The sequence below is a fragment of the Esox lucius genome, chromosome 21 (assembly GCF_011004845.1).
Source record: "Esox lucius isolate fEsoLuc1 chromosome 21, fEsoLuc1.pri, whole genome shotgun sequence".
Taxonomy (NCBI): Eukaryota; Metazoa; Chordata; class Actinopteri; order Esociformes; family Esocidae; genus Esox; species Esox lucius.
In genome coordinates, this window is record NC_047589.1 from 14,115,720 (window position 1) to 14,143,170 (window position 27,451).

The 27,451-nt window shown below is 44.7% G+C and overlaps 2 protein-coding genes across 4 annotated transcripts; one reads left to right on the forward strand and one right to left on the reverse strand.

Annotated features, from left to right (window-relative positions):
- Positions 1–1,943: 1,943 nt before the first annotated feature.
- mtpap (mitochondrial poly(A) polymerase) lies at positions 1,944–12,772 on the reverse strand. 2 transcript variants are annotated; one of them, XM_010885601.5, is made up of 10 exons: positions 12,599–12,772; positions 12,131–12,297; positions 11,651–11,884; positions 10,778–11,002; positions 9,486–9,697; positions 7,753–7,807; positions 7,581–7,632; positions 4,913–5,005; positions 4,717–4,790; positions 1,944–2,756 (listed from the first exon to the last, which is right to left on the reverse strand). In XM_010885601.5, the coding sequence occupies exons 1-10, from the start codon at positions 12,750–12,752 to the stop codon at positions 2,382–2,384; spliced, it is 1,641 nt and encodes a 546-aa protein (XP_010883903.1). In that variant the 5' UTR covers positions 12,753–12,772; the 3' UTR covers positions 1,944–2,381. The 2 variants fall into 2 exon arrangements, with proteins under 2 accessions (XP_010883903.1, XP_010883902.1); XM_010885600.4 differs by having other exon boundaries at positions 7,581–7,807.
- A 127-nt stretch (positions 12,773–12,899) lies between these two features.
- On the forward strand, positions 12,900–20,761 carry map3k8 (mitogen-activated protein kinase kinase kinase 8). 2 transcript variants are annotated; one of them, XM_010885602.4, is made up of 8 exons: positions 12,900–13,384; positions 13,771–14,134; positions 14,352–14,525; positions 15,332–15,593; positions 17,521–17,627; positions 18,557–18,709; positions 19,459–19,705; positions 19,872–20,761. In XM_010885602.4, exons 2-8 carry the CDS (start codon positions 13,787–13,789, stop codon positions 20,000–20,002), a joined length of 1,422 nt encoding a protein of 473 aa, XP_010883904.1. In that variant the 5' UTR covers positions 12,900–13,384; positions 13,771–13,786; the 3' UTR covers positions 20,003–20,761. The 2 variants fall into 2 exon arrangements, with proteins under 2 accessions (XP_010883904.1, XP_010883905.1); XM_010885603.5 differs by having other exon boundaries at positions 13,884–14,134.
- The last annotated feature ends 6,690 nt before the right edge of the window (positions 20,762–27,451 follow it).

Here is a 27,451-nt window from a genome sequence, read left to right on the forward strand (position 1 = left end):
TAAACCTTACAAAATAAAAGGTTTGAAAATCCAACTGCATGCCAGGATCATTTTAATTTCTTGTTTTTCTTATATTTTTATCCAACCCTTCAGTGCTTTTTTAAAACAGACCAGCTTCCTTTTTAAATTCTTTAAGGCTCTGAAGGGGGAGCTGCTTGGAGCCAAGAAACATAAATTCTAACGAGACCTGGGTTCAAATCAGTGGTGTGCTGTAAACCCTGGATTGCTGATGCTATGTACAGCATATTGGCCTTTAAAAAGCTGTGATGCTGCCATTTAGGAGACCCACAGTAGGAACAGTCCTACTTCTGTTGTATTCTCCAAAGATATTTATGTGTACTTTCAAGGAAAATATATTTGGTTATGGTCGGTAGTTCATAGCTGAAAAGTATGAATTAACGAGTTCTGAAATGTGTGTATAATGGAGAAACAATTAAGCTGACTTAGTGGACAGCAAGGCATCACCCCCTCAGTGACACAGTGTTTAACCAGGCAGGGTTTGACAACACTAGAACATCCTGAGTTCCTTCAAGTGTTCCATCTTGGATCTACAGCCAGTTGGCTCATAAAAAGCCAAACACATGGAGGACAGGGGTCAGTGCTAGCAGGTTAGCCAAACACATGGAGGACAGGGGTCAGTGCTAGCAGGTTAGTCAAACACATGGAGGACAGGGGTCAGTGCTAGCAGGTTAGCCAAACACACCCATGGTAAAGTGCCGGACCCACTAAAACCTCCTCAGAAGTACCTCTCCACAGAGAGTGGGTGTTCCCAATGGCACCATATTAAGTGCACTACTCTGGTCAAAACCGTTGCAGTATGAAGTGAATAGGGTGCCACTGGGATCAAAGTCAATCAGGTGGACTAGATACTCATCTCTGCTATGGAAGTTAGTGAACACAGACAGAGAAGGTATAACATTACCACGACCTAGCAAACTCTGTACAGGAAGTCTTTGTTCATATCCGTAAACTGTCAGAACCCAGGATTGGTGTTAGGTATGTTCTATAAAAATCCATCTGTCCAATCATTGTGTACTCTTGCACCCTGCTGAACTTACCCCAAGAAACACAGGCTCTCTAAACCTACATCTACTTTGAGAAGTGCGTGTGCAGGGGGGGGGGGGGCTTCTCCACTTTTCTTCCTGTCACTATGCCCCTGTGGCAGAAAGGAGGAACCATTAAAACTGGATCTCTTCACCCCCTGACCTCACACTGCACAGAGCTGAAAAACAGCTGTGGGACCACCGCACGCTTCTGAACACAGTCTCCTGAGAGACTGGCTGCTGCACATCCACACGCGCTCTCCCCCTTGCTCTCCCCCTCTCTCCCTGTGACAGACACTCTGAAACACACCCCCAGTCTTCCTCTCTCAAAACACATGCACTCACGCAAAGCTCCACAGTAGTACCATTATGGACCAAATGAGGCATTAACTTACAGTAACTGGAAAAAGCACACATTCCCTAATGGCAAACTATTCAGTGAGTAGGGCTCATTCACAGAGTGCTTGGATGGCAGGATTTCTTTTTTTTTAGTATACATAAAAATTTTAAATGATCTTGACCTTCTGAACAGTTCCTAAAGCAGTTTATTACAGTTTGATTTGGAAATGCCTACTTAAAAATTGCCAATGCAGTATTATGACGAGATTCTGGAAACAAAGTCAAGGCCCTGCCCCTGTAGCTCTGTCTTCACCAAGGAAAAAGACAGAGAAAGTGCCTGGTATTTAACATGCCAGTCCAACCACAAGCATGGAATAGGCCTATCCATTTAATAGACCAACAACACCCCAGCACTGGCTCTCTCCACAAGGCTGGCTTGATGACGACCAGTATGGATGGCTTCAATCACGAACAACCTTGACTAACATTCCAGTAAGATGTAATTGTTTTTCACAGTAATTGTTTAAACCGGGCATTAAATTATCAAACTGTTAAAAAAACCACCACTTCTCTTTCTGTTTTTATTTTGTTATAAAACCTTTAAAGTCTAGTCCAAGTCCATTTAGTGACACTGATCTAACAGTAATATCAACAAAGGAATACATTTGATATACAAGGGAACAAACAAAACCATTTAGTCAGCGCTATAAGTTAATGTCTGCATTGTGTACAGGGATGGCATTGCGAGGGCCCATCTCGTCACAAGCTTCTGGTCTCACCCACTTCACACAATCATGCCAAACTCTATTGCGCCAGCTTGGATATTTTGGTCAGGGCAATTCACAGTACCATAGGGCCAGCTCAATGCAGACCTCACCTCAGCACTGCCCTCTAGTGGTGATGGCTGAGAGCAGGACTGAGCACAAACACAGACCCTAAAACCCGCATTCCAAATGAGCGCCGATGAAGACCAGTGACTCTGCGCCTGGTCCGACCCCCTCAGCCACATGTCTTCTTCCCCGCACCGAGGCTCGTCGCCTTCCCCCCCTGGTCCTTCAGAGACTCCAGCAGGCTCTTGATCCTCTCGCTGGCCGGTTCCCTCTTCTTACCCCGGCGACTCTTAACCCCGGCCGCCTGGGACACCGAGGGTGAGAGGAGCGCCGCCAGGCCCCAGGGGGCCTTGGTCCCGCCGGCGGCTCCGTTGGCGGGCGGCGCGTTGAACTCGCGCTGCTGCAGCATCCAAGCGCTCTCGCGGCACAGCCCCACGAAGCGCTCCAGCTGGGTGGCGTTGACGTTCTTACTGACGTTCAGCGACGCGTCGAAGGGGTTCTGGATGTGTAGCGGGGACACGTCCGACTTGTTCTGCTCTCGGCCCTGTGACAGAGACAGAGGTGAGAAAGGCAGAGGACCGAACACAACACTGGGGCTCCACGTGTGGTCCATCCGCTGTCATCTAGGCCACCTGAGACTGGTTAAAGAAAATATATAATAAACACAGAAGAAAACAGTCTGTCTGGTACACCCCGCCTCCTCCCAAGCTGGGGCTCAAACCCGTGTCCCAAATGGCTCCCTGTCCCCAGCGTAGTGCACGACTTTGGGACAGGCCACATCGGGGAGAACGCGTCTCAGCCTAGACCAATTGAGCGCGCCTCGTCAATTACACACCTGACTCCCCCCGACATGGCCGTCGGCCAAGTCCCACCGCGTCGCAGGTCCGCGAGGGGGGGTAGAGCAGCAGCAGACTGGCACCCTGCGTGTTTGTCAGGTAGCGGACAAACGCAGTACAAGTAGGGGGTGGGGGGAGGGGTTTGGAACCCAGAAGAAGCAGCACTCATTCTCCAAAGTTGTTGTTGACTGGCGGTTGACGGTTTCTGACCGGGCGGAGAGCTTGTGAACGTAGAGTGAATCAAATAGGGAGGAGTGACAACACTGCTTGAGTAACAGGCGTATTCATTGGTGCTGGAAGCAATATGAATATTGCACATGTCAATATGGATGTGAATTAGGTCGAACCACATTTGTTTTATTTCAAAAGATTTAGCTATACCAGATTTCGTTGGCCTGATAGAATAGCAATAGAAACAACAGAATAGTCAAAATTAAAACTATTCAATTGTTTGAAACCTAATCTAATATAAAGTCAACACGGGTCATGCATGAAATAAACCTCATCTACACCAGGGCTTGAGAAATGTGGGATGGACAGACAGAAAAAGCCTTCAGCTCCATGGGACAGAAGGATGGGGTGACCGTGGAGCAAAACGACATCAGTCAGATGACAGGAGAGGGAGGAAGAGAGAGAGAAAGAGGAGAGAGTACACAGTAAAGATGACTGATGCTGGTTGGTCTACTAGTGAAATGTTACTACAGAGGCCAAGACCACCAGGCTACACTGCCATACGCCAACCCTAACACTGGGGGAACGTAAATGTACACTGGGGGACTGTACTGTAAATGTACACTGGGGGAACGTAAATGTACACTGGGGGAACGTAAATGTACACTGGGGGAACGTAAAATGTACACTGGGGAAACGTAAATGTATTCCCATACAAAATCCTTATATCCACTAACCCTTAACGCTAACTCAAAACCTTAATCCTACATCAGAATCCTAAATCTCAACCTAATATGCACTCCTCGCCCTAAACATAAGCCTGATTCTATCCCTAATCTTGAAATAGCCAAATGTCCTCACCAGATTTTCCAAGGGCTACTATTCTTTTGGACTTTTCCTACACTGTTCTTTTAACAGAGTCCTGCAGACCCAGTCATAATTGGGGCATTGCATAGAGAATGGGGTGCCATTTGGGACACGTGACCTTCGGGACACACAGTCTACACGTAATAAAGAACTACATGGAAAAACAAACTGGGTGAACAGTATTTAAATGAGCATGTTTCTTTAATCGAATCAATGTGTAGACTCTTTCTGCTTACTGGGGAGGAGGACCTATGAATCACACACTTTTCCCACAGTCTTAGCAGGCGTCAAGGGCTGTCCTCAAAATGCTGACTGTGTGTATATGCGCGCACGCATGTCTCATCAGCCGAATGCATATTTTACTACCACCAGACTAGGGCTAGCCAATGAAATACATTCAGCCGTGTTAGCGAACTCAATCTGGTTCTGATTGTCTCTGCAACCATGAAACAATGGCAATTAGGCACAGGGTTGGAGGTGCTGCTGGAACCCATTCTGAAAGTACCAGCCACATACAGCAAAAAGGGTTTCAACATTATTTCTGAGTTACACTTTACCTCTAATGAACATAGAATGACATGGTATGGATTCAAATACACTTGAGAGACTGTGTGTGTGTGTGTGTGTTACCTTTCTGATGTTGATGGACATGCGGTTGAACGCGAATGACCCGTAGAACTCAAAGAACTCCTGCAGCAGTTGCTCTAAAAAACCAAAAAAAAACGATTAATGAATACAGCACCAAGGTACATCGCTGAGCAATCCTGTTTTAATGTGGAAATGCGAATGAACAGATAACAGCCAGATCTTCAGCTAGTGGCCCCACCTAATGTCTCTGTGTTGTCCTGCAGTCTTATTTTGGAGACGTCACTGACAAACGTGCAGTCGTTCCCATCGATAACACACTTGTCCAGAGGGCCTTGTAGAAGAGGGACAGACACGCACACGTCAAATTCAGATTATTGTATTAGGTCTCTAAAATGAACAGGTGACTGATTGTACTACTAGACTTCAGAAGGCACGGAACACTTCGGCTGGCTCCAAGTTGCAGCCAGCATTCAATGTTGCCGTCCTCCAAAAGCCACGCATGGGTTTTACTACCCCAAGCGCAGCAGGACTAGTCAACGAAACAGCAAGAAACTAAGCCAACGGATAGATCGCTAACCTGATAATCAGTTCAACTACTGAAGAGAGAAAGAAACTGATTCTGATTGGAGGAAGACAGGAGACAGAGATATTATATTACCCTAACCATGTTCTGCAGATGGGGCCTAGAAAACAAATGAATTGTATTTTTGGCGTAACGTGTAAGCCCCTGAGGTGATGGACACGCGTCACAGTGATGAGGTCCAGACAGACAGGACAGAGACGGACGGTGTCACTCAGGAGACAGACAGGACAGAGACGGACGGTGTCACTCAGGAGACAGACAGGACAGAGACGGACGGTGTCACTCAGGAGACAGACAGGACAGAGACGGACGGTGTCACTCAGGAGACAGACAGGGCAGAGACGGACGGTGTCACTCAGGAGACAGACAGGGCAGAGACGGACGGTGTCACTCAGGAGACAGACAGGGCAGAGACGGACGGTGTCACTCAGGAGACAGACAGGACAGAGACGGACGGTGTCACTCAGGAGACAGACAGGACAGAGAGGGACGGTGTCACTCAGGAGACAGACAGGACAGAGAGGGACGGTGTCACTCAGGAGACAGACAGGACAGAGACGGACGGTGTCACTCAGGAGACAGACAGGGCAGAGACGGACGGTGTCACTCAGGAGACAGACAGGGCAGAGACGGACGGTGTCACTCAGGAGACAGACAGGGCAGAGACGGACGGTGTCACTCAGGAGACAGACAGGGCAGAGACGGACGGTGTCACTCAGGAGACAGACAGGGCAGAGACGGACGGTGTCACTCAGGAGACAGACAGGACAGAGACGGACGGTGTCACTCAGGAGACAGACAGGACAGAGACGGACGGTGTCACTCAGGAGACAGACAGGGCAGAGACGGACGGTGTCACTCAGGAGACAGACAGGGCAGAGACGGACGGTGTCACTCAGGAGACAGACAGGGCAGAGACGGACGGTGTCACTCAGGAGACAGACAGGGCAGAGACGGACGGTGTCACTCAGGAGACAGACAGGACAGAGACGGACGGTGTCACTCAGGAGACAGACAGGACAGAGACGGACGGACGGTGTCACTCAGGAGACAGACAGGACAGAGAGGGACGGTGTCACTCAGGAGACAGACAGGACAGAGACGGACGGTGTCACTCAGGAGACAGACAGGGCAGAGACGGACGGTGTCACTCAGGAGACAGACAGGGCAGAGACGGACGGTGTCACTCAGGAGACAGACAGGGCAGAGACGGACGGTGTCACTCAGGAGACAGACAGGGCAGAGACGGACGGTGTCACTCAGGAGACAGACAGGACAGAGACGGACGGTGTCACTCAGGAGACAGACAGGACAGAGACGGACGGTGTCACTCAGGAGACAGACAGGACAGAGACGGACGGTGTCACTCAGGAGACAGACAGGGCAGAGACGGACGGTGTCACTCAGGAGACAGACAGGGCAGAGACGGACGGTGTCACTCAGGAGACAGACAGGGCAGAGACGGACGGTGTCACTCAGGAGACAGACAGGACAGAGACGGACGGTGTCACTCAGGAGACAGACAGGACAGAGACGGACGGTGTCACTCAGGAGACAGACAGGACAGAGACGGACGGTGTCACTCAGGAGACAGACAGGACAGAGACGGACGGTGTCACTCAGGAGACAGACAGGACAGAGATAATTGAGGGGAGGATAAAGATAGCAACCCAAAAATATATATATATAATAAAAAAAGAGTAAGAAGTCCAAGAAAAAATACATAACATTTGACAGAAAGAGCCGAGAGAGCGATTGCTGATCAAACCTGGCTCTCCATCAGAGTCTTGGTACCATTCTCCTTGACCCCTGTCAGTGTAAAGGCCAGTGTTTCAACAGATGACCAGTGCTGGGAGGGTCAAAGCCCTCTACCACAATGCTATGGCCTTTACTGAGCTGTACAAAACGACATGACTTGGCCTGGACAAAGGGGCAGGCTTGGGGGTGGGGGGTATATTGCTTTTCAAAGGCAATTATCCGAGAGCCAAGGTGACGAGGGCAGCAGAGGCATGTGACTGGACTACAACAACACAGATATTCGTCGAAAACGAAGACCACCAATCGATACACGCAATAGACAGAAGTTAATAAACCCAATTTCACCACTCTTTAGAGACCCCTGGCCACCTGTTTGAAACGTTTCTGCATTAAACTGCCAAGCGTAACGGCAGATGAACAGGGCCCGACCAGCCGGCTCTGAGGTAACACTGACATTCTATTGTTGATTCTACCGCAGCATGTTGCAGCTCGGCGCTCCGTTCGAAGACACCTGCTACGTCTCTGAGGTGGGTTTAAAGGGCGTGGTTCCAGCGTCTGTCTCTACCTGCGAGTTCCTTGAGGTAGTCCAGAGTGGGCAGGATAGGAATAGTCCTCCTCTGCAGGAAGAAAAGGACCATGACAGTCAGAGAGAAGTTGGTGATCCAGGCGCCAGGTATCGAGCTGGTGATGCTGTGAGACCGGGCCCAGCACCGAACACCGAACACCAGGCAACGCACCCGCCAGTCCAGCCCTCCACACAAGTATAGCAGCTCAGTGCTCTTCATCGCCACCCTATGGACATAAAACAGAACGACAGACTAAAAAATACTATTACAGATACTGCGCTTATCTGTAATAGATTGGAAAAGATTGGAAAATCAGTGAGTCGTATTTAATTATATCAACGATTACGGCAGCAGTACATTGTTAATGGGCCTTGCAGTGTTTTGTGGGTAATTCAGGCGCAAGCAGAGCACTCTAGGAGAATATGTGAGGCAATCGTGTGTCATCTCAAAAACCTGAAATTGGCATAAATTGTGTAGAAGCACAACATGAACAATATTTTGTTACATTTAGCTTAGTAACGGCATGACACTGCGGACCTGATAGGTTAACAGTCTGCTAGGCGGAGGATTAAACGTTCTTCAGTTCATTGACAAATAGGATTTCTAAAGTATCTCTGACACTGCAGAAAACCCTGGAAGTGCAACATTGCAGGACATGTAAGGCTGACTTGACAGAACAGAGCTGGGGTTCTATAAGGCCCATGGTTTCCCCAAACCTCTCTTAAGACTGTCATGACTATGATAAAGAATGTAAGTCTCAAGAACATACAGGACTAATAGGATATACTCTGACAGACTTGAAACATTCTGGGACATTTTAACTGAATAACATAACATTATCTTCTGGGCCCTGAAAAGTGTTTAATATATACTGGGATGCACTGATATATCGCCCAGCAATCGTAAACGGCCGCTTAATGTAATAATCGCAATCAGCTGACCGCTTTAAATTTGCCCAAATAAACCCTGAGGCCGCAATGCAATTTCCACTTCTTAATCCCTCCCCCCAAATCCACTGGATAGTTTGGACAGTGAAGAACCTCCCCCATTCGTCAAGGTCACATTGGGTGAGATCTAGTTTCAGGCGTCCTTCTGAATGCTTGCTACATTGTGTTAGTATCTGGCTCCTTCCCTGCCAGGCTACCTGTCCATCCCCTAGGGACCACAGTAACCCGTAGTCCAAGCCAAGAGGAAGTGGAACTCAACAAGCTACCTCCCTCTCACTCTTGCGTCAACTCTTGTCTCTGGCTCAGTTTCAGGCGACCAGCACAGTGAGACGTGTCTCTCACCCGCCCTTCCTGCCACAGTTCGCCCCCAACCGTCTCCCCTCGTGTGCCCGTCAGTTTCAGGAGAACCAGGTTTAAAACAAAGCCAGAAACTACCAAAGGTTTCTGTTTGGTTTTGAGCAATGGCAGAATATTTCGAAGAGCACCTTGGAACTGAGACCACAGGAAGGTCTCACTAAAATGACAAGCAGCAACTGACATTTGAAAGTGGACTATTAATTCTGTGTAAAGACGAACTTCAAAAAATCTCAAATGCAGACAGAATTTCACAATACCTTATATTGACACAGAATCAATGGATGTAAAACTCCTATTGGGCAGAACACCATCGATTTAATTCACTACACACACAAATGACTCAACCTTTTTCAGAACGTCCCAGTTATGCAAACATTTTTTTTTATAAGCAGCTCAGCTCAAGGAAAATGTTTGTGCAGGCCAAACGTACAGGAAAGCATTTTCAGATTAGACATGTCTCTAAATTCAGTCGGTGACTGAATGTTAAAGGGAATCTTAAATGACAGCTCATTGCTAAGCAGTGTTCATTTGTAATCTGAAGGGGAATGTAGAGTTACTCAACCATGTGTTCCTGGGTGTGTTCCTGTGGGTGCGCGTTACCTATTGTTGGCCGTGAGGTCACACTGGAACCCCGACGGCTGGTGCGCGAAGCGGACCAGCGGACAACGAGCCTGTAGGATCTTCTGCACCCCAACACAGCCGGGCCCAAACTGGTCCACACACTCCCCGATCACAGACAGGATGCTCTGGGTCACCGCACGCTCCGACGCAGACCTCTTTGTCTGGTACTCCAAGGAGAACCCGGCTTTAAGCTGTTCAGATGGGGCCTTCTATTTAACCATATGCTTATTTCTTCATTTCATGAACATAGGGTTGAAATGCAAAGGGTAACATAATCGGTTATGTTATTTACGGACAGCGTATAAGTAGAAACATTGGCATAAAGGCAGAATTGTGACAAGCTTTGCAAACGGTTCATGTGCGAGGTCCTCACGTTTCCTGACACGGGTTAGTGACACCAACACCGCAATAGGCCTTCTAATGTGTGTCAAGTTAAAGACGTGCAGCAGAAGTTCCTCGTCTCCCTCAACATGTTTTCTGTAGCTTAAACAGATTTAACAAGGGGCTTAATATCCTTTCTAATGTGTTCTTGAAAAGAGGTCACCACAGATAATGTAGGCAGCAGAAACATCTCTATTCAGCTGTGTAATCTTATGATTTAATTGAATCCCTCTGAACTGAAGATGTGTGGGATCCTGCCATTGTCAGGGAGAAGTTAAGGTTAACTTCCAACCACAGAAGGACTGACCTTTCATCTTGCCAACTAGAAACCTAATGGTTACTGGTCTGAGGCTCAGATACTAGCCCACTTACTGTCCCAATAACAAAAACGGAAGAACTTTTCTTTCTCTCTCCTTTAGGTTTCTACATGGGGCTCCATTCATCAATCATGTGTTATCACAAACTGTAAACCATGTGACCGATTCCATGCCGTGTGAGATTAAGCAATCATAACATTTGCTTGAAAGTGTGTTATATTTATGCCCTGCTGTCAGCATACACACTGTGGTAAGCTGAGGAATAACACAACTGCTTTCAAAACATAGGCTGGTTCATTATGGAAAATCCATGTTTTAAATATTTTTAAGGAAATTGCCAGAATATCTCCTACCAGCGTGTATGAAGCTTGTACGACCGTTCGATACATTTTATGTATCTACGTGCAAAACAGTCAGTTTGCTAATCGAATTCAGACAGTATTTATAAATGAGGCCCTCAGATTTGTTCAAAAACTAAACTAATTTTGCTTTCCCTGTGCGAGACTACACTGCTGCGGCTTGCTCTAATGAAAGTGATTTGGTTAAGTCATTTCCTCCATCCTCATCTCTTACCTTCTTGAGACTCCTCCCACTGATGCCATCCAGATCCAGAAACATGTCCAGGTCGCAGCCCAGCTTCCCAAAGCCATTCACAGAAGAACCAAAGGGACGGACTTTGCATTCTGGGAAATATGCAGCAGCTATGTCCTTCAGCAAGGAGCAGACCAGGTAGCGCAGACAAACATTCTCTTCTGTCAGCTGGTGCATCTCTGTAAGGGAGGATATCTGTTGGTCAATCTAAGATAAAGGAAAAAGGGAGGCAAATGTGTTACTGAACTTTGTGAAGTCCTTAGAGTGTTTTTACTGAAATTGGAATATTGAAACAAAAGCAAGGGATCTTTTGAGGTAACCGCTATTTGACACAAACATTGACTTGATCGTGGCATCTTCCTCTCTGCTGAAAACAGCAGACCAAAGAGCAATACAACAGTATATTTAAAAAAATATATATTCAAGGGGTTTCCTGTTTCCTTGCATGCAATTTAACCTAGCCCCGGACTAAAACGTTTAGATTTTGCATAGACCATTCTACTTCATCACTGTAGTTGTAGGCTTAATGTGTCTGAGAAACCAAACCTAGATCTTCTCTGAGAGAAAAGTAATTCTGTCAAACATCCTATTCAATCCACTCAATCCCGTTCATGTATTTTTCAAACTTTTGTCAGCTTTTTATTTTAAGACTCTGTGCATATTTTATGTTTGTACTGAGGATATAGAAGAGTCTTGGGAAAAACACAGAAGATAGGGGAGAGGATGCCAAAGGGCATTAGACCAGATTCAAACCCATGCCGGCTCATACACGCGAGAGCTGTGTAGAATGCTAGACCACGGCAGGGAAAAAAATTCAGTCAGTCAGTATTTAGAAACCGGTCCACCCAGACTTACACTGCTCTCATTGGACAGTCTCAGTATAAGGTCGTTCATGGGGACGGTGGTCTGTGGTTGGCACAGAGGGGCAGATTGGCCACTTGACTGGTCCAAAGAGCCAGTGTTTTTGAGGGAGAGTAGTCTGGACTTGAAAGGCACTGCAGCTTCATGGTTCACACTCGGGATTGCAGTGCCTTGGTGTAGTGATGTGAGGCTTTCCTTGTGGGCAAACTCCACGACAGCATAGGTACCCTGAAATACCAAAAAAATTGCAATGACCACAAAATCAGCCCTTTGTCAATCTGCATCCAATATATATGACAAATTGAGTCACTTATAAATGACTCCATTGCAAAAGGGAATGTTTTTTTCTGTAGTTCTGGATAAGCTTGGACTCATACTAAGGCAAATTAAAAACAGCGCTTTGAAAACTCTGTATCAGAAATGATAGGCGCTAACCTACAGTAGTCTCCATACTGACAGAACTGAAAAACTTACATAGCTTTCATAAAAAAAGCATTTGTTGATATCTCCATGTCGTGATAGATACTTCATGAACTTCTTTTCGTTGGTTTTAGAGGGGCAGCTGATAAGGACAGACCTCTCCGCCTGCTCCATCCTCTCCTCTTGGACTGTATAAAAAGATTTGACTCCACCCTTTGGTTCTTAAAAACATGAAAACAGACGGACAATTCATAAAAGCGTCGAGGATACCCTTTGCCAATTGTTACTTAATTCTGTCTTTTGTGTCGGAAATCACATCGATTAATGTCTCGTCGGTTTTAAGCTAGTATAGGCAATGTATCTAGCAACATGAGAAGTGGAACAGAGTTTGTGTTGGATGTAAAAATGTCAATATATGGCAGCTTTATCATGTATGGATATGTAGCTAGCTAATATAAAGGAATTGTAGTTAGCTCGACATGTTACTATAATTTATATGTGGTCAGTGGATGAGAAACATACCGATTTCATCTTTCTTATTGGTTGTTTCAGTCTTCATTGCAGCAGTACTAATTCCGAGCTTTCTTTGAAAACAAGAATGTAATTTTGGAAAGCATTTTGAGAAACAGCCTCTGCCCCTCATATGCAACACAATCACTGCAATGGAAGCCGCCATTGTAGCGACAGTTATGCGTAAACGCGCATGCGTAAGATGCTGTTCGACGGTATGCAAAAGCTGACAAAATATGATCAGTTAGCGTGAAACATGAATATTACGTATTTACAATGTATGCAAAAGAAGACTTCTATGGGCATGAGAGCATGATGTGTGGTATTTCCGTTCTCATTCAACCGTTTAAACTTCGGCAACATATAGGGGATTTTGCGAAATATATATATCTTTTTATAATCTAGACGCAGTTTTGAGGTTTGGGGGAAAAAATGACAGCCAGCCAATTCCATGGAATTTGATGAGCAGCAAGTCCTCTAATTAATTTCCTTAATTTGAAATAATTTGTTTATGGATCAAATAATTACGGGGAAATATAATATGAAAAGGAAAAACGAAACTATATATACTAGGGGCAATAGGACGGGTTTTCATTGACATGGGAAGATACTGTAAGATGTTTTTCATACACACAAAACACCTACGCACAGATTATACGGACTTCCTCTTGTGTACTAGTTACTTCCTAGCTGGAGTGTGTTCGGTGTCATTATTCAGTGAGCGCTAGACTCGACCGCCGTTAGACGCGAGAATGAAGTAAACGCGATCGGACCTGATTCTAGATTACAAAAACTTAGGTAAGCACATCATATTGTATTACAACTTTTTCAAAAGGTGTTGACTTAATTTTGGTTGAGTGTTTTGCTTTAAGAGGGAATTTCATTGCTGTGTACTAGCAAGTCAGTGGCGATTACGTACAGCTATGATGGATACACATTGCATAGTGTGTTTTAAAAGAAGAATTTAGCCTGCAATGTGTTCTACAATTTTATATTTTGTTTATGTGAGATGGTGTACCATACAGTTATGGTGCACTTTAATCAGGGGGGAACACATTGTCTTTGAAATTCCCTTCATTTGCAAGGAAAACAGGTTTTGCTATAGATGCTATATAGTTTGCTCATTATTAGAATCCCCATTGCCTGGTTAATCTTAAACTAACCATTCAAAAATTTTATTTCAGAAACAGATAATCAAAAATGGATTACAAATATGAAAATGCTGGACTAGAGCTGCTACTGGCTCACATGAACATAGAGGATATCATTGATGCTGTTGAGAATCTCTACCACTCAGAGGAAGAAGAGGAAGAGACTGAATTGTTGTTCGAGGAAGGCCTGTCTCAGGAAGAGATGGACGAAAACGAGGAGACTTTGGATGACGAAGGGACAGAGCAGACAGCAGGAGGCACAGAGCAAGGGAGTGTTGGCAATAGGGTCAGGTACGGGACAGTTGCGGACTTGCTATCTTTCGTCAACCTGATCTCTAACATGCAGCCAGAAGCTCTGCAGCACCTTCCAGATGAGATGGGTGTTTTACTGAACAAGGTGAGACATAATTTACTCCTATGAGTAAGTGTTGTCTGCTCACTGTATTGTCAAATATGGCAGTGCATGTGTGAGTGAAAGTCTTTGTGTGTTTTTCCTTTTTTTCTGCCTGTCTCATCTTGTTTATGGTTAAAACAATAGTATACATGTATTGTGCTAGGTTTACAGTGTTCGCTGCAAATCATCTCTCACTCTGTGCTTTGGTCCTGTTGTGCAGAAACACATGGTGCTGAAGAAGGGCCGCTATCGCATCGATTTGGATGTGCTTCTGTTTCCATGGGTGTGGACCTACAAAACTCCAGGCTCAGGTGGCCATGTTCCAAAAGGCTCCTTTGGGAAAGTCCACCTGGCCCAGGATACTGTAACCAGGAAGAGAATGGCCTGCAAACTGGTCAGTCAATAACCCCCTTCCCCGTGCTGGAATGTCTTGAATGTTTGCCGAGTGCTGGCCGTAATATGTGTTATGAAATATTTCTGTCAGTAAGTTTTGTTTTCACAGTAACAGAATCTGGTTTATTGGCACTAATCTGTATCAAAGCAGCAGTACAGTCAAGTTCAGTAACCAAAAAAAACCATCAGAAACAAAGTATCAAAGTAACAGTATGTGGACAGAAAAAGAAATTATCTGGAACACAACAAGTATTGCAGATAGAAACAGAAAGTATTTGGCCACAGGAAACTCATCAGAAACCCCCCACAGTAACAGCTCTGGGTTTAGACAAAAACAAATCAAGTGAACAGCCATTGAAATTCTTTATGGAGGATCACACTTAGAACATTTCCATTCCCATTATCTTTTCATATCTTGGTTTTCATGGGGACAGCATTGCTATGTTTTCAGACCACAGTATTTACACATGATGCAAGTGGCTTGGTTATTCCATAGCAAGTGTAAATGTTTACATACTAACGATGTTATAGATACTTTGCATAAGAGTATTATTGTAGGGTTGGAAAATACCCGGGAGCCTTCAATGTTTTCCCCAGTTTTCCCGAAATTCTGGTTGAGGAAGTACCTAGAATTAGTTGAAAATCCAGCTCTGAACAGGATCTCTGGAAAAAAACAGGGAGATAATTGAAAGTTCAGAGACGTTTTCCGACCTAAAACTGTACATGTCTAAATATCTTTTGGAGTACAATGTCTATGTTTGTACAAAGTTTTCCGAATGTGCTTCTTTTCTTCATCCATGCTCCTAGATCCCCATAGAGCATTTCAAACCAGCCGATGTGGAGATCCAGGCTCGGTTCCACCATGAGAACATTGCAGAGCTCTATGGTGCTCTTCTGTGGGACCAGAACGTTCACCTGTTCATGGAGGCTGGCGAGGGAGGCTCGGTTCTGGAAAAACTGGACAGTTGTGGCCCCATGAGGGAGTTTGAGATCATCTGGGTCACGAAGCAGGTCCTCAAAGGCCTAGAGTATCTACACTCTCACGGTGTCATCCACCACGACATCAAACGTGAGTATAAAATGACCCCAAATTAGAAAGAAATGCAAACTAATAGAAGCATAAGAGGACAAATAGGCCAGGTTTAGAAACATACCTCATGTTCTTACCCAAATACACCACAATCAGTAATGGGTATGTCTACAAAACACACGCAGTTTAGTCTGGTATATCCTAGACCTACGATGACTGTGATTATCCAATTTCCTTCAAATGTAACCAGAACAGGAAACCGTACAGTAGACTGCATCTATTGCCAATCCTTCTAAGCAAAATCAGCCTTAGGTTCACTTGAAGAAACCACAGAGCTCCCTTTTTACGAAAAACATTTTGTCCCTTAAAGATAACGGACAAACTTTCTCAGGTATTTCATCTGAGCCCTTGCAAGAAGGCAGCAGGAAGTTGTGGTGTGGCCGATGTTAATTAGGTCAAACAGGTGGTTCGTAGGTAGGATGTTACAGTTTCCATATTTAATTGCACCCTGTCGCTTTTTCAACGCAGTTCCTTTGACAGTGACCCATAAGTGCTCTGGTCAGAAGGAGTACACTATATAACTACAGAGATTGCTGGAACACAGGATGTTCAAATGAGATTAGATAGCTAGGCTGGGTCTGGAGTCAAGTTAGTAAGATAGACTGCCACCAAAACTCTAGTGAATGACCATCGAACATGAGATTCTGATAGCCAGTGGTGAGCTAAAGTGAACCGTAACACGTTACAAGTCCTGTGCTGCTTCATATAAACCTGATGATCATTCAATAAGTGAAGTGTTGAAAACACATTTATTGTGTTAAAATGCACATTGTCTTCTGGGTTGAGCCTAAGTAGAAGTGTTTTCATGCATAGGTAAATACAGTTTGGCTCAGTCAGTCGGGGCTTGGCTGAAGACTAAAGGCTCTAGCGTTTGGAAATTCCAGACTGCCCCTCTCTCCCTGCAGCAGGCTTAAGTCTTAGCCGTACGGTGCCTTAGAAGAAACTAATGATTTATCTCGGTGAGTTACGGAGACATCGGGCAGCTTTGCAACTTCCTGACCACGCTGTGGTTCTGTGCTCTTCCTGTCCAGCAGTCAAAGGCTACATCCCGTTCAGCACACTAGTCCCCTTGTAATACTCAGAAGTCTCTGGTCAACAGTAGCTCGGCATATGGGTAATAGCGTGCTATTTGCAATGCAATCCAAAATATGTAACTCAGTGTGTTAAGGGATCGGCTGGGGAAAGGAGGTTTGGGAGAAGCCTGCCTATTACTGGAACCATCAAATTCTGTGCCAAATATGTGAAATTGCTTCTTCTATAATTATATCTACACACTTCTCTTTTTCCTATGAACTCAGTCACACCCAGAGACTCAACATGCCCTAGCAATCAATACATTTATGTTATGAAGCCATTGTAACATCAGCTCAAAGTGCTCATACTGATACCTAACCAAAGACTCCAAAAGGTAAGCAATATGATGTTGAAGCACAGAGGTTAGGAGGAAAAACTCCCTAAAAAGGCAGGAACCTGAGCAGAAATCAAAAGGGAAGCCTGACTATGGGAGTTGGCTAGTCCTCTATTGGCTGTGCTGTTTGGAAATGATCTTTTATGGTCCAAAGATTCAAACAGTCAGAAAATACCTGCTGTACAGGGGTGTTCAAAACAATTTCAGTGGTTTTAAAGGTTAATGTGAACTTTAATTTACCATCAGTGCAAATGTTGATGCTTCTCACTTCCTCAAATGTATATACAGTTCAACAATAACAATAGCAAAAAAAAAAAAGTGGAACTACTGACTTAAAAAGGAGTTCTTAATCTCTGCTAATAACATGGCTGTCATGTGCAAACTGAATTTGTTCCAGGGTTCTGAGTTGCGGTACAGATTCTTTAGCTATGTCATGGCTGAGCTGATCTGCTTGTATGCTGAATTTCCTTCTTCCTCCCTGCCCCCCTCCCTCTTCAGCCAGCAACATCGTCCTGATGTCAGACAAAGCAGTGCTGGTGGACTTTGGACTCACGGTACAGATGACAGGGGAGGTTTACATCCCTAGAGACCTGCGGGGAACAGAGGTGAGTGACTGCAGTCGTTTCTCTTGACACCGGAGACTCCCTCAGATCTAGAACATGACACACAGGGTTATGCTTGACCACGGCCCTGGTGTCCTCTGACATGACAGGGAACAAGAGCATTGTCCTGGAAGAGCCATTCTACTCCTTATACTCGGTGAGAAGTTCAGTAGGTGTGTTTCCTAGAGGGTATCACAGCTGTTTTTAGTTCAAGAGTCAGGTGGTGATGCCTGAGGGCTCCTTTGAAAATGATCTAGTTAGAACGTGTCATTGCTTGCCTTTTTAGTGTCTCCAAAAAGAGCCTCGAAATCACATAAATCCTGCAGAGATCTGTAACAGTGGACAATAGGCTTGTGTGTGCATAGGCTTTCGGTTATCTCAAATAGTGCAGTGTTTACCAAGCAACGGTAGGTTGAAATATGTTGAGAAATCACATTTTCACATTCCATTTCAACCGTAGCCACATTTGACAACATCTATGATGAGGCAATTGCTCTAGTATGTCTTACATCCCTCCCTCCTAATCTCCCTCTTCCCTGCTTCCCTCCTCTCCTCCCCTCAGTTGACCTTTAACCCGGTTGGCTGAGTTGGAAAGTCCGCGAGAGACTGACACCAAGAAGTACAAATGGGGAGGGGAACAAGTGTACAAACGGGCTGCTACCCAATAGAGTAGAGTAGCTGACATTAGGTAACATGGGGACCGCCGAGCAGAGCAGGCTGGAAATTCCAGTTGACAGAAGGACACTGGTGTGTTTACTGTTTCACGGTCAGATGACAGCGGTGCGCCCTGTCAGCTGTATCTTTAAAACCCGTTGCCTATTCCATTTCGTGGTTGCTTCGATTACCGTTGCCTCCACAGCTGGATGTGAAATGACAGGGTACTTTCCAAAAACACATTTTCTTCTTGCGAGTAACAGCGTTTTGTTCCTCAGATGTACATGAGTCCAGAGGTGGTCCTGTGTCGAGGACACAACACCAAGACGGATATCTACAGCCTCGGCACCACCATCATCCACATGCAGACCGGCTGCCCACCGTGGGTCAGGAGATACCCACGCAGTGCCTACCCGTCCTACCTTTACATAGTAAGAACCTCCCTGCAGTTCACAACATACCGCGCCAACATAAAGCTGTCAAAACCGTGCCACAGGAGCGCTGTCGGCGTCCAGCTCAATCGACGACAACCCCTCCGACTAAAGTGGATGGATGAGGAGTGCCCTGTAGATGAGTGAACGTAGAACAGGGAGGCTTTCCTCTGTCAAAACACATGGCTTGAAGGGTGGAAAACCCCCCGCTCGTGACCAGTCATTCATTGAAACTCACCGATTCAGCTTGGCTTTACAGACAGTTCAGATTCCACAGAGCTTTTTTGATAAAGCGGCTGCTGAGTACGCTATGTGACTTAGAGTTTCCTTTTCACCTGTTTTGCTGCACCTGCATTTCCACAACATAGGCTTAGGTTCTTGCAAAAAATATTTTTGACCTCAACATCATGTGATATAGTTCCGTTAACGTGGCACTGTCTACATCTCAAATGGTCCCCTATACCCTTCTTGCACCCATTGGGGACGCAGCCTCTGTCTGTTTCTGTCTATTTGCAGCATTTGTTTTTCCATGACCGTGTTCTTGATTTGAAGAAGTCCTGTTTCTCTTATTGAAGTATCATAAGCCTCTGCTTTGGTTGATGACTCACTCATCACTGTCACAGGGAAGTGCTTTAGAGAGCTACTGTTTGCGACCTGTCAATAACCACTAAGCCCGATGTTGTACAATGACTTGTATCACGAGATGTATGTCGCAAACTGGTCTCTTACCTTTGTCTCTCTCACCTCAGATCCACAAGCAGGCTCCACCCCTGGAGGACATAGCGGAGGACTGCAGCGTCGCCATGAGGTCGTTCCTGGGCCGAGCCCTGGAGAAGAACCCGGCCAAGCGGAGCTCGGCGTCCGAGCTCCTGAGGGACGAGGCCATCAACCCGCCCAGAGAGGAACAACCTCGCTGCTGGAGCCTGGACTCGGCCCTGGTGGAGGCCTCTCACCCCCTACTGAGACAGCACAGCCAGCAGCCGGACAACACTCAGGGTGGGGACTTTTCCACGTTAATGACCCGTATCGCGGTGCCAGTCTAACCACATGACTGTACACACGGGCAGACGGTCCTCGGCCCTTCTGCAACACGCACACGCTAGCGGCCGCGCGAAGCGTTGTGAGAGCACGCGTTAACGCCATGACTCTTTTTGTTTTGCAGAATCGTCTCTGTACTCTGAGCCCGAGGACTCTGGACACGTCAGGAGGAAGGGATCCCTCTATATTGACCTGGGGGCCATTGCCGGTTATTATAACCTCGTAAGGGGTCCACCTGGTACGGAGTATGGCTAACCCTAAGCCATTAGCACAGCACTTAGTGTGACCAATGACCCATGAAGGACGGTCCCGGAGAGGAGAACCGAGCTATCTCTTTAACCTGTGATGAGTTGAAGACCACCAGAAGAATGGGAGTTTGATAGAGTTGGTTAATGGCCTATTCGCCATTGGTCTTGGAATGATAACAGGAAAATGGATGGATGTCTGGAGACAGGAATGCGTAACTGCCCTTGCTACCATCTCTCAGTAGTTTAACAGCTCGTTGGTTGTAAGAGATGGGTTACTTAGTAACTCTGTGTTTAGTGGGTTGACGGTGGAATCGATTGTGGGATGTTTTTAGGTACATGATATGCTTGCATGTTTCGCAAGTTTTGTTTCTCAAAGAAATGCATGTAAATAGGTCCTACAGGAGTCTCGTGGGGCTTTTCTGACTGTGTGGTTTGTACACATTTTACAAATTTGCACAGTTCTTAAAATGAACGTTCTGTTTGTTCCTGTGGAATATAAGTGATTTAGAGTTATTGCAATGCAAGTTACAACCGAATGTTTTACTAATGTTTATAATCATTGGTCTTGTACCTGTTTGGTGTGCAGTTTTATATATAGTACATCCAAAGAGATGACCAATACTGTGTTGTGCGCACATTAATTTCAATTGAAAAACACATTTTGTATATTGATTTATAGACTGTATCATGTGCTGTACTTATCAATCTTGCCAGTTGAATAACTGAGTAATGTGATATTTTTAACATGAATTACATTACAATATAACACCTGTGTTTTGATCATTTTATTCAAATGTTATAACAATGTATTCTTTAAAATAAAATATGGCCTCAATTTCTGTTGCTTATTTACTGTCAACAGTTTCATAAGCCGTCTTGGTGTCTGGTCTCAGTCGATGAGGTCCTGGTCTGATCAGAATCAGAGAGTTTTATTGCCAAGTAAGTTTCCAAACTAGGAATCTGTTCTTGTTCGTTGGTGCAGCAATTTATGTAAGAGAAATAAAAACAAATAAGAGTAGTGGACTGAGCATAAAAACAGAAGGCTGAGCATTAATAAATTACAAAAAAATATGTAAGGTGCAAGGGGACATGATCATGAGGCGCACTGCTGCAGGAAAGAAACTGTTCTTGTGGCAAGAGTTTTTGATCCTGATAGACCTTGATCTTCTACCAGAGGGGAGAGTTCTGAATAGTCAATTTCCAGGGTGATCTTTACTGGTCGCCTCCGCGTCCTGGATGTGTGTAGGTCTTGTAGAGATGGCAGATTGCAGTCAATCACTCCCTCTGCGGAGTGGGTGATGTGCTGCGTCCTGCCCTTGTCCTTGGCAGTGTCTGCTGCATACCAGACGGTGATGGATGAGGTCAGGATGGACTGATTACAGTGTAGAACTGCACCATCATAGTCGTTGGGAGGTTGGACTTTTTTAGCTGCAGCAGGAAGTACATTTCATGCCCAGAAAGTGAAAGGACTCCACAGAGTTGACTGGGGAGACCCCCAGGGCGATGGGGGGAGGGCAGCTGGGCTTCTCCTGAGGTCCATTGTCATCTCCACTGTCTTTATGGTTTTGAGCTCCAAGTTGTTCTGACTGCATCAGAACACCAGATGGTCAATCTTTCACCTATAGGCAGATTCATCTCCATCAGAAATAAGTCAGATGAGGGTGGTGTTATCAGCAAACCTCAGGAGCTTGACAGAGTGGTGACTGGAGGTGCAGCTGTTGGTGTACAGAGAGAAGAGTAGGGGGGGACAGGACACAGCCTTGAGGGGAGCCGGTGCTGATGGTCAGGGGGTCAGACAGATGCTTCCCCAGCCTCATGTTCTACCTCCTGTTGATCCACCTGCATGTGGACAAGGTCACTCTCAGATGCTGGAGGATTAAGTGAAGAGCCATCTTGACCGCATTGTCCACAGACCTGTTGGCTCTGTAGGCAAACTGCAGTGGGTCTAGTAGTGGGTCGGTGATGGTCTTGAGGTGGGACAGCACAAGGCACTCAAATGACTTTATAGTCATTTGTCTGTAGTCGTTAAGTCCTGTGATTCTTGGCTTATTGGGGACTGGGAAGGAGGACTTGAAACAGGCCAGGATGCAGTATGTGTCCAGTGAGGTGACATTCTGGCGTGGTTACACATGCTCTGCAGTTGGGAGACTGGCCTGTCCATATTGTGTCAAATTTCACATTTTAGAGTGGCATTTTATGGTCCCCTGCACAAGGTGCCCCAGTTTAATGTTCATGCTGTTTAATCAGCTTCTTGATATGCCACACCTGTCAGATGGATTATCTTGGCAAGGAGAAATGCTCACTAACATGGATGTGCACAACATTTGATAGCTAGAATGTTTCTATTTTAACTCCTGAAACATGAAACCAGTACAAGATGTTGCTTTCATATTCTTGTTCAGTGTGTAAAGTGATTAGAGTAGAGAATTGCAGAAGGGGAAGTTAGAATTGTCTTCCTGTCTTTCTTCATTGGTCAAGCCCCTTTCTGTGAATATGTTTCTGATTCATAAGAATTTCAACAGAAGTCCTTAAAAACAGCCAGCTCAGAAAACATTAAACTCCATAATAAATAATTTGTCCATTTTTTATTTCCAATTGCTTTGACAGTTAACGTATTATTTACAATACAATGATATTTTGCAGCTATACTATTCTGACAGTTTTGGGTAAGAATATTTCCTGGAAAGCATCAGAGGTTAATTCATGTTTCTCTCTTAACCTGGTGTATCTGGCGTCATGGTAGCAGTGCGTGGGCGGGTCCCGTTGTAATAGGGTATTCTGTGACGTCGGCTATGAGTAACACTGTGACCATGTATGGCTGTAGGATTGCCTGACATGCAAAGAACTCGTACTGCAGTGGTACCAATTTATTTACAACCCAGTTCAACCTTCAGCCTTCACCCCACACAGGTCATTCCAAATGTCACCCTCGGAACTGTCTAATCAGAGCCGTATTGGTCTTGATCAAGTGTGGTGAACTGTATAATGTGTGTGTATAAAGGAAGTTCCTGTCTATCTCAGATAAGAAACATATCTACCTCCAAACCCACAGAGGGTGTCCCTTGATGAGAAATGAATGAGAGTGATGCAGAGCAAGAGGGAGACAAATAGAAAGAAGAGATATCCGGACAGGGCCCAACATGTAGGAAATCAATCCACCCACATTGCCAGGCAACAACCAAAGAGACACCCACCAACCGCAACCCCCCTGAATGAGGGCCGAGTATTGCTGGTTTCTTATTGTAAAGCTTGTTAACTCAGCACGATTATTGAATCAGCCTATGATCTCAACAGCAAACGTGGCAGGGGAATACAAATTGAATTGAATTTCAGTGAACATCTCAGTGAATTATGTTGTGGGGTTCAAAACCTGACTCCAGAACCCTATAATGGGACCAACACACTCTAACTTTGATCATGAAAGACAAGGTCACTGAGCTGTGGACAGCTTGAGCATAGACGGTCATTTTCAAAAAATCCTGCCAACTCTCTATGTCACGTGGGATTTGACAGCGCAACACCATGGTCATGTTTCAATTGGCACTGGTTCCGGATGAACTCTGTTCGACTTCTTTTGAACTATTACAGGTTGTGGATTATCCTCGCCTGAAAGACCCAATTACTCTTAGTGCAGGCCTTTGCTAAATTAAATATGGGCAATGCCAAAGTGTCTTTGCGCCTCCATGCAGCTTTTACGCCTAAGGTCATGTATATGTCCTAAAGGAAGGTAGCTTTCAAGATGTTTCCCTTTTCTGCTTATGCAAACAGCCTTGTCTGCTTTGCCAAACCAGTTCGGGCTGGGCGACGTTTAAGTGGATAAAATAATAAGAATCAAAAACAGATCCAAACAAATGCACACACAAGACTGGCTAGAGACACAGGGGGCCTACTCTAAATTAGGAAGGACTACTTTTACCTATCATGCCCCATACTAATGCAATGCCTTGCAGAGCAAAACTACCGTAGAAGCATTGATGTCTATAAGAAAGTTCACATGTCTGAAACAAGACCTTTACAATGTGAACTGTGATTGCTTATCTTAATGTGAGTGCTTCCTATCCATGTGTTTCTTTGTGGGCTTTTTTCTGCTTTTTGTTCAACAATTTATTAAGTGATTAGCTATTTTGTTTTGTAGTTGGCTGGGGTCTATTTCACTTGAAGTAAGTAAAGGGGATTGGGATGGGAACTTCGTTATTGTCTTTTTTTGGTCCTTTATCTTCCTCTCTGTGAATTTTTCCGATTCGTAATAATCGAAAAAAAAAAATCCTTATGACAAACATTCCACTATCAGTTTGCATGCAATTTAAAGTTATCTTTCCCAACCTCTACCGGAGAAGGGTATCTATCCGTTCATCAACCATGTCTCGATGTTTCTGTTACTTTAAACAACTAGTGGGTTTCTGTATTCGCATGGTTTTGTGTATGGTTCCTAGATAGCATCAATTCCTCAAGATAATGATCCACAATGTCGCCTCTCTTGCGTAGTGTGATTGGCGTCATGGTAACAGTGGGTAGGCTTGATAGAGCAGGGTATAGAGCAGGGTATTCTGTGACCATATATGGCTTTCCAAGAGTCTGAGTTGAAGATTACAGTGACAGCAGTTCATTTCCAAGTACAATATGTCTGAGGCAACCCCTTTCACCCAAAGGCTACCCCCCTTCATAACAGCTTCTAACCACAGCCTTGTTAGCCTGTTAGGGAGAGAATGAGAGGGGAGTGAGAGAGAGATAGAAATAGATAATTGTAAAACTTGTTAACTCATTTTGGTGACTAAGTGTATGACTGCACCTCCAGACAGCACAGCGACACTCTGCAGCCCATTTTGTGCCACTGGTTATCAATAAGTCCTCAGGGGAGAGTATGAGTAAGACTGTTTGTTGCAGGGAGTTTTGAGTGAAGGGAGAGGAGGACGTAAGGAGCGGTTGTGTATGTTTGTTGGGCATTGTGTGTTTCTGGGGTGTCCGGATACTCAGTGTTTCATGGTACGTCATACAGGAGGATTGTGGCAGGGATGTTGGGGTGCTGTAGCCCCCCCCCACCCCCCCACCCCTTTTCATGAGTAAAGTACTATCAGTTTCAGACATAGACATTAAGAATTGAATCACCGTGCAGCTTGCTGACAGGTTTTTCTTCATAATCTGTACCGTTTCCAAGCCACACCACAGTAGATGTTAATCCCGGTGTGGCGGGATTTGGTCTTATGGGAAAAATACACTATTCAAACGGGGCTTGTCTGCTTACATCCGTTGAATATGGTGGAGGTGGTGTTGTGATCATTTAGCTGATTTCATATAGACATTTAGGACCTATGGTGAACTCCAAAGTAATCTAGACAGGTGTTATCTGTCCTCCAGCACTTCGGATTAGATGTTATAGAATGACTATGGGGTTGAGACAGTTCAGACTGTCAGCTTTAATTTGAAGGATATTTTCATGGTTGGGGTAATATTATGGCTTGAACAGAAACACCTTGTCTGCTCACATACAGCCGAATGCTTCTAAACCCATTAGACGGCGCTCCGTCACGCGACAAGACAATGGCCCCAAACACACGGCCAAAGCTAGCAAGCTGAAAGGCTGAAAGGGCCAAATAGTTCACTGACCAAGTCAATCACATGATCTAAATCCATTTTAGCATGCCTTTCACATGCTGAAGAAAAGAATGAAGGCAAGTAGGCAGAAAAATAGTCTGGAACTGATGGCTTCAATGTAAGCCTGGAGGAGTGTTTCCAAAGAACCAAGCGTCTGGTGATGTCCATGAGTTCAAGTTATAATTGTATGCAAAGGATATGCGACCAAGTATGAACCAAGCACTACTTTATAGTAAATGTTCATTCACAAGAGTCACATTAACACTGATAAATATCTATTTACGGGAAAATGAGATGATGTCACTCTGTCTCAACATTTTCTGCAACTCAAATAATTTCCTCTCGCATGATAAAATGCTACATTGTAACGTATACGATTAGATAAGCTGGTCTGGAACATTCAGTATTCTTGGTCAGCCATTAAAATAAATAAAAATAGTGGACTTAGTTGGACGTGTTCCAACGCTTGTTCATGGACGTGTTCTTATCGTTCTTGAGTGAAACAGCAAGTACTAATCATCAAAGCAAACAATTTGATTTGTGTACTACTCACTGGTCGAATTGTGGTAGATTGTGCCAAGGTTTAGAAACTCCAATGAGTTTTCGCCCCTTTGAAATGTGTTTCTTTGAATTGTGTTTGTTTGTACAAAAGCTACGTTGCCTACAGCCAATATGTTTGAATTAATTAATTGATTTAGAAGTGACCTTGTTCTTCAGCCTTTGAGATGAACACGGCTCTTGCCTAACATCATATTTTATAGGATATATATTATAGACAACATTTTATTTGTATGTTTATTTCATCTGCTTGGCCACATGAAGTTGGCAGCAGGCTGTGCATTATTTAATTTGAGGGGGACAAGCGTTATTAAATGTTGAAGGATTGTACTTTTCATTCTTGAATCCACAGTCATAATGAAGACCTGTCTGTATCTTTAAGCAATCAATCAAAAAATCAAAATTTATTTATAAAGCGCTTTTTACAACAGCAGTTGTCACAAAGTGCTTTACAGAGACACCCGGCCTTAAACCCCAGGGAACAAACAACAGCAGTGTTGAATTTCAGTGGCTAGGAAAAACTCCCTAAGAAGGTCGAATTTTAGGAAGAAACCTAGAGAGGACCCAGGCTCAGAGGGGTGACCAGTCCTCTTCTGGCTGTGCCGGGTGAGATATTAAGTGTCCAATTGGAATAATAAATAAATTTCTCTTGGCTAAATCCAGAGTATATTCAATTTTAGACTAGGTCAGAAGTATGACCAGGTGGACAAGGACAGGAACAGCAACGGTCCCCCCAAACCAGGTAATCCGCCGGTGTGGACCAGGACCTCATCTCCTTCTAAAATTTAAAATTGGAGGAAATTGAGAAAAGTTAGTAGTACATCCCTCATGTCCCCCAGCACAATAATATAGCAGCGTAACACCTTAAGCTAAAAATGTTATATTACAACTATTTTACAAATTCAGAGTCTCTAAAAATGCTAGCTTCACATACAGCATGGGATTACATGAATCAACAGGTTTTCCAAGGCAAGCTAGGAAAAAAAATTATAGAGATTACCTGTAGAGTGATTACACCCTCTCCTGGTAAAGAACTGTTAGTACAGGCTATCATCAGTACACTGTTCACATGCTGACCTTACACATATTTTTTATATTCGTTGGATAATAATTAGCCAATTCTTCACACCTGTTTTAAAACAAGCTGTGAAGATTTTTCTTTAGCAGAAAGGCACAAATAACAACTTAATGACTGAAATTATAAACCACTTCTTATGTAGTAGAGTGTTAAATACAGATATTTTTTTATCAGCTTGAAAAGGCCAAGCCTGATTTTAAGCAACACTCAACACATATACTTATAGCA

What these genes read in the sequence shown, in the direction of transcription:
- map3k8 (XM_010885602.4), top strand. Translation starts at nt 13,787, where the DNA reads ATGGATTACAAATATGAAAATGCTGGACTAGAGCTGCTACTGGCTCAC. An exon ending in TGGGTGTTTTACTGAACAAG is followed by an intron (nt 14,135 to 14,351) that starts GTGAGACATAAT and finishes CCTGTTGTGCAG; the next exon opens with AAACACATGGTGCTGAAGAA. An exon ending in AGAGAATGGCCTGCAAACTG is followed by an intron (nt 14,526 to 15,331) that starts GTCAGTCAATAA and finishes CCATGCTCCTAG; the next exon opens with ATCCCCATAGAGCATTTCAA.
- mtpap (XM_010885600.4), bottom strand. Translation starts at nt 12,752, where the DNA reads ATGGCGGCTTCCATTGCAGTGATTGTGTTGCATATGAGGGGCAGAGGC. An exon ending in CAATAAGAAAGATGAAATCG is followed by an intron (nt 12,298 to 12,598) that starts GTATGTTTCTCA and finishes CATGTTTTTAAG; the next exon opens with AACCAAAGGGTGGAGTCAAA. An exon ending in CTACCTCAAGGAACTCGCAG is followed by an intron (nt 5,006 to 7,580) that starts GTAGAGACAGAC and finishes CTCTTCTACAAG; the next exon opens with GCCCTCTGGACAAGTGTGTT.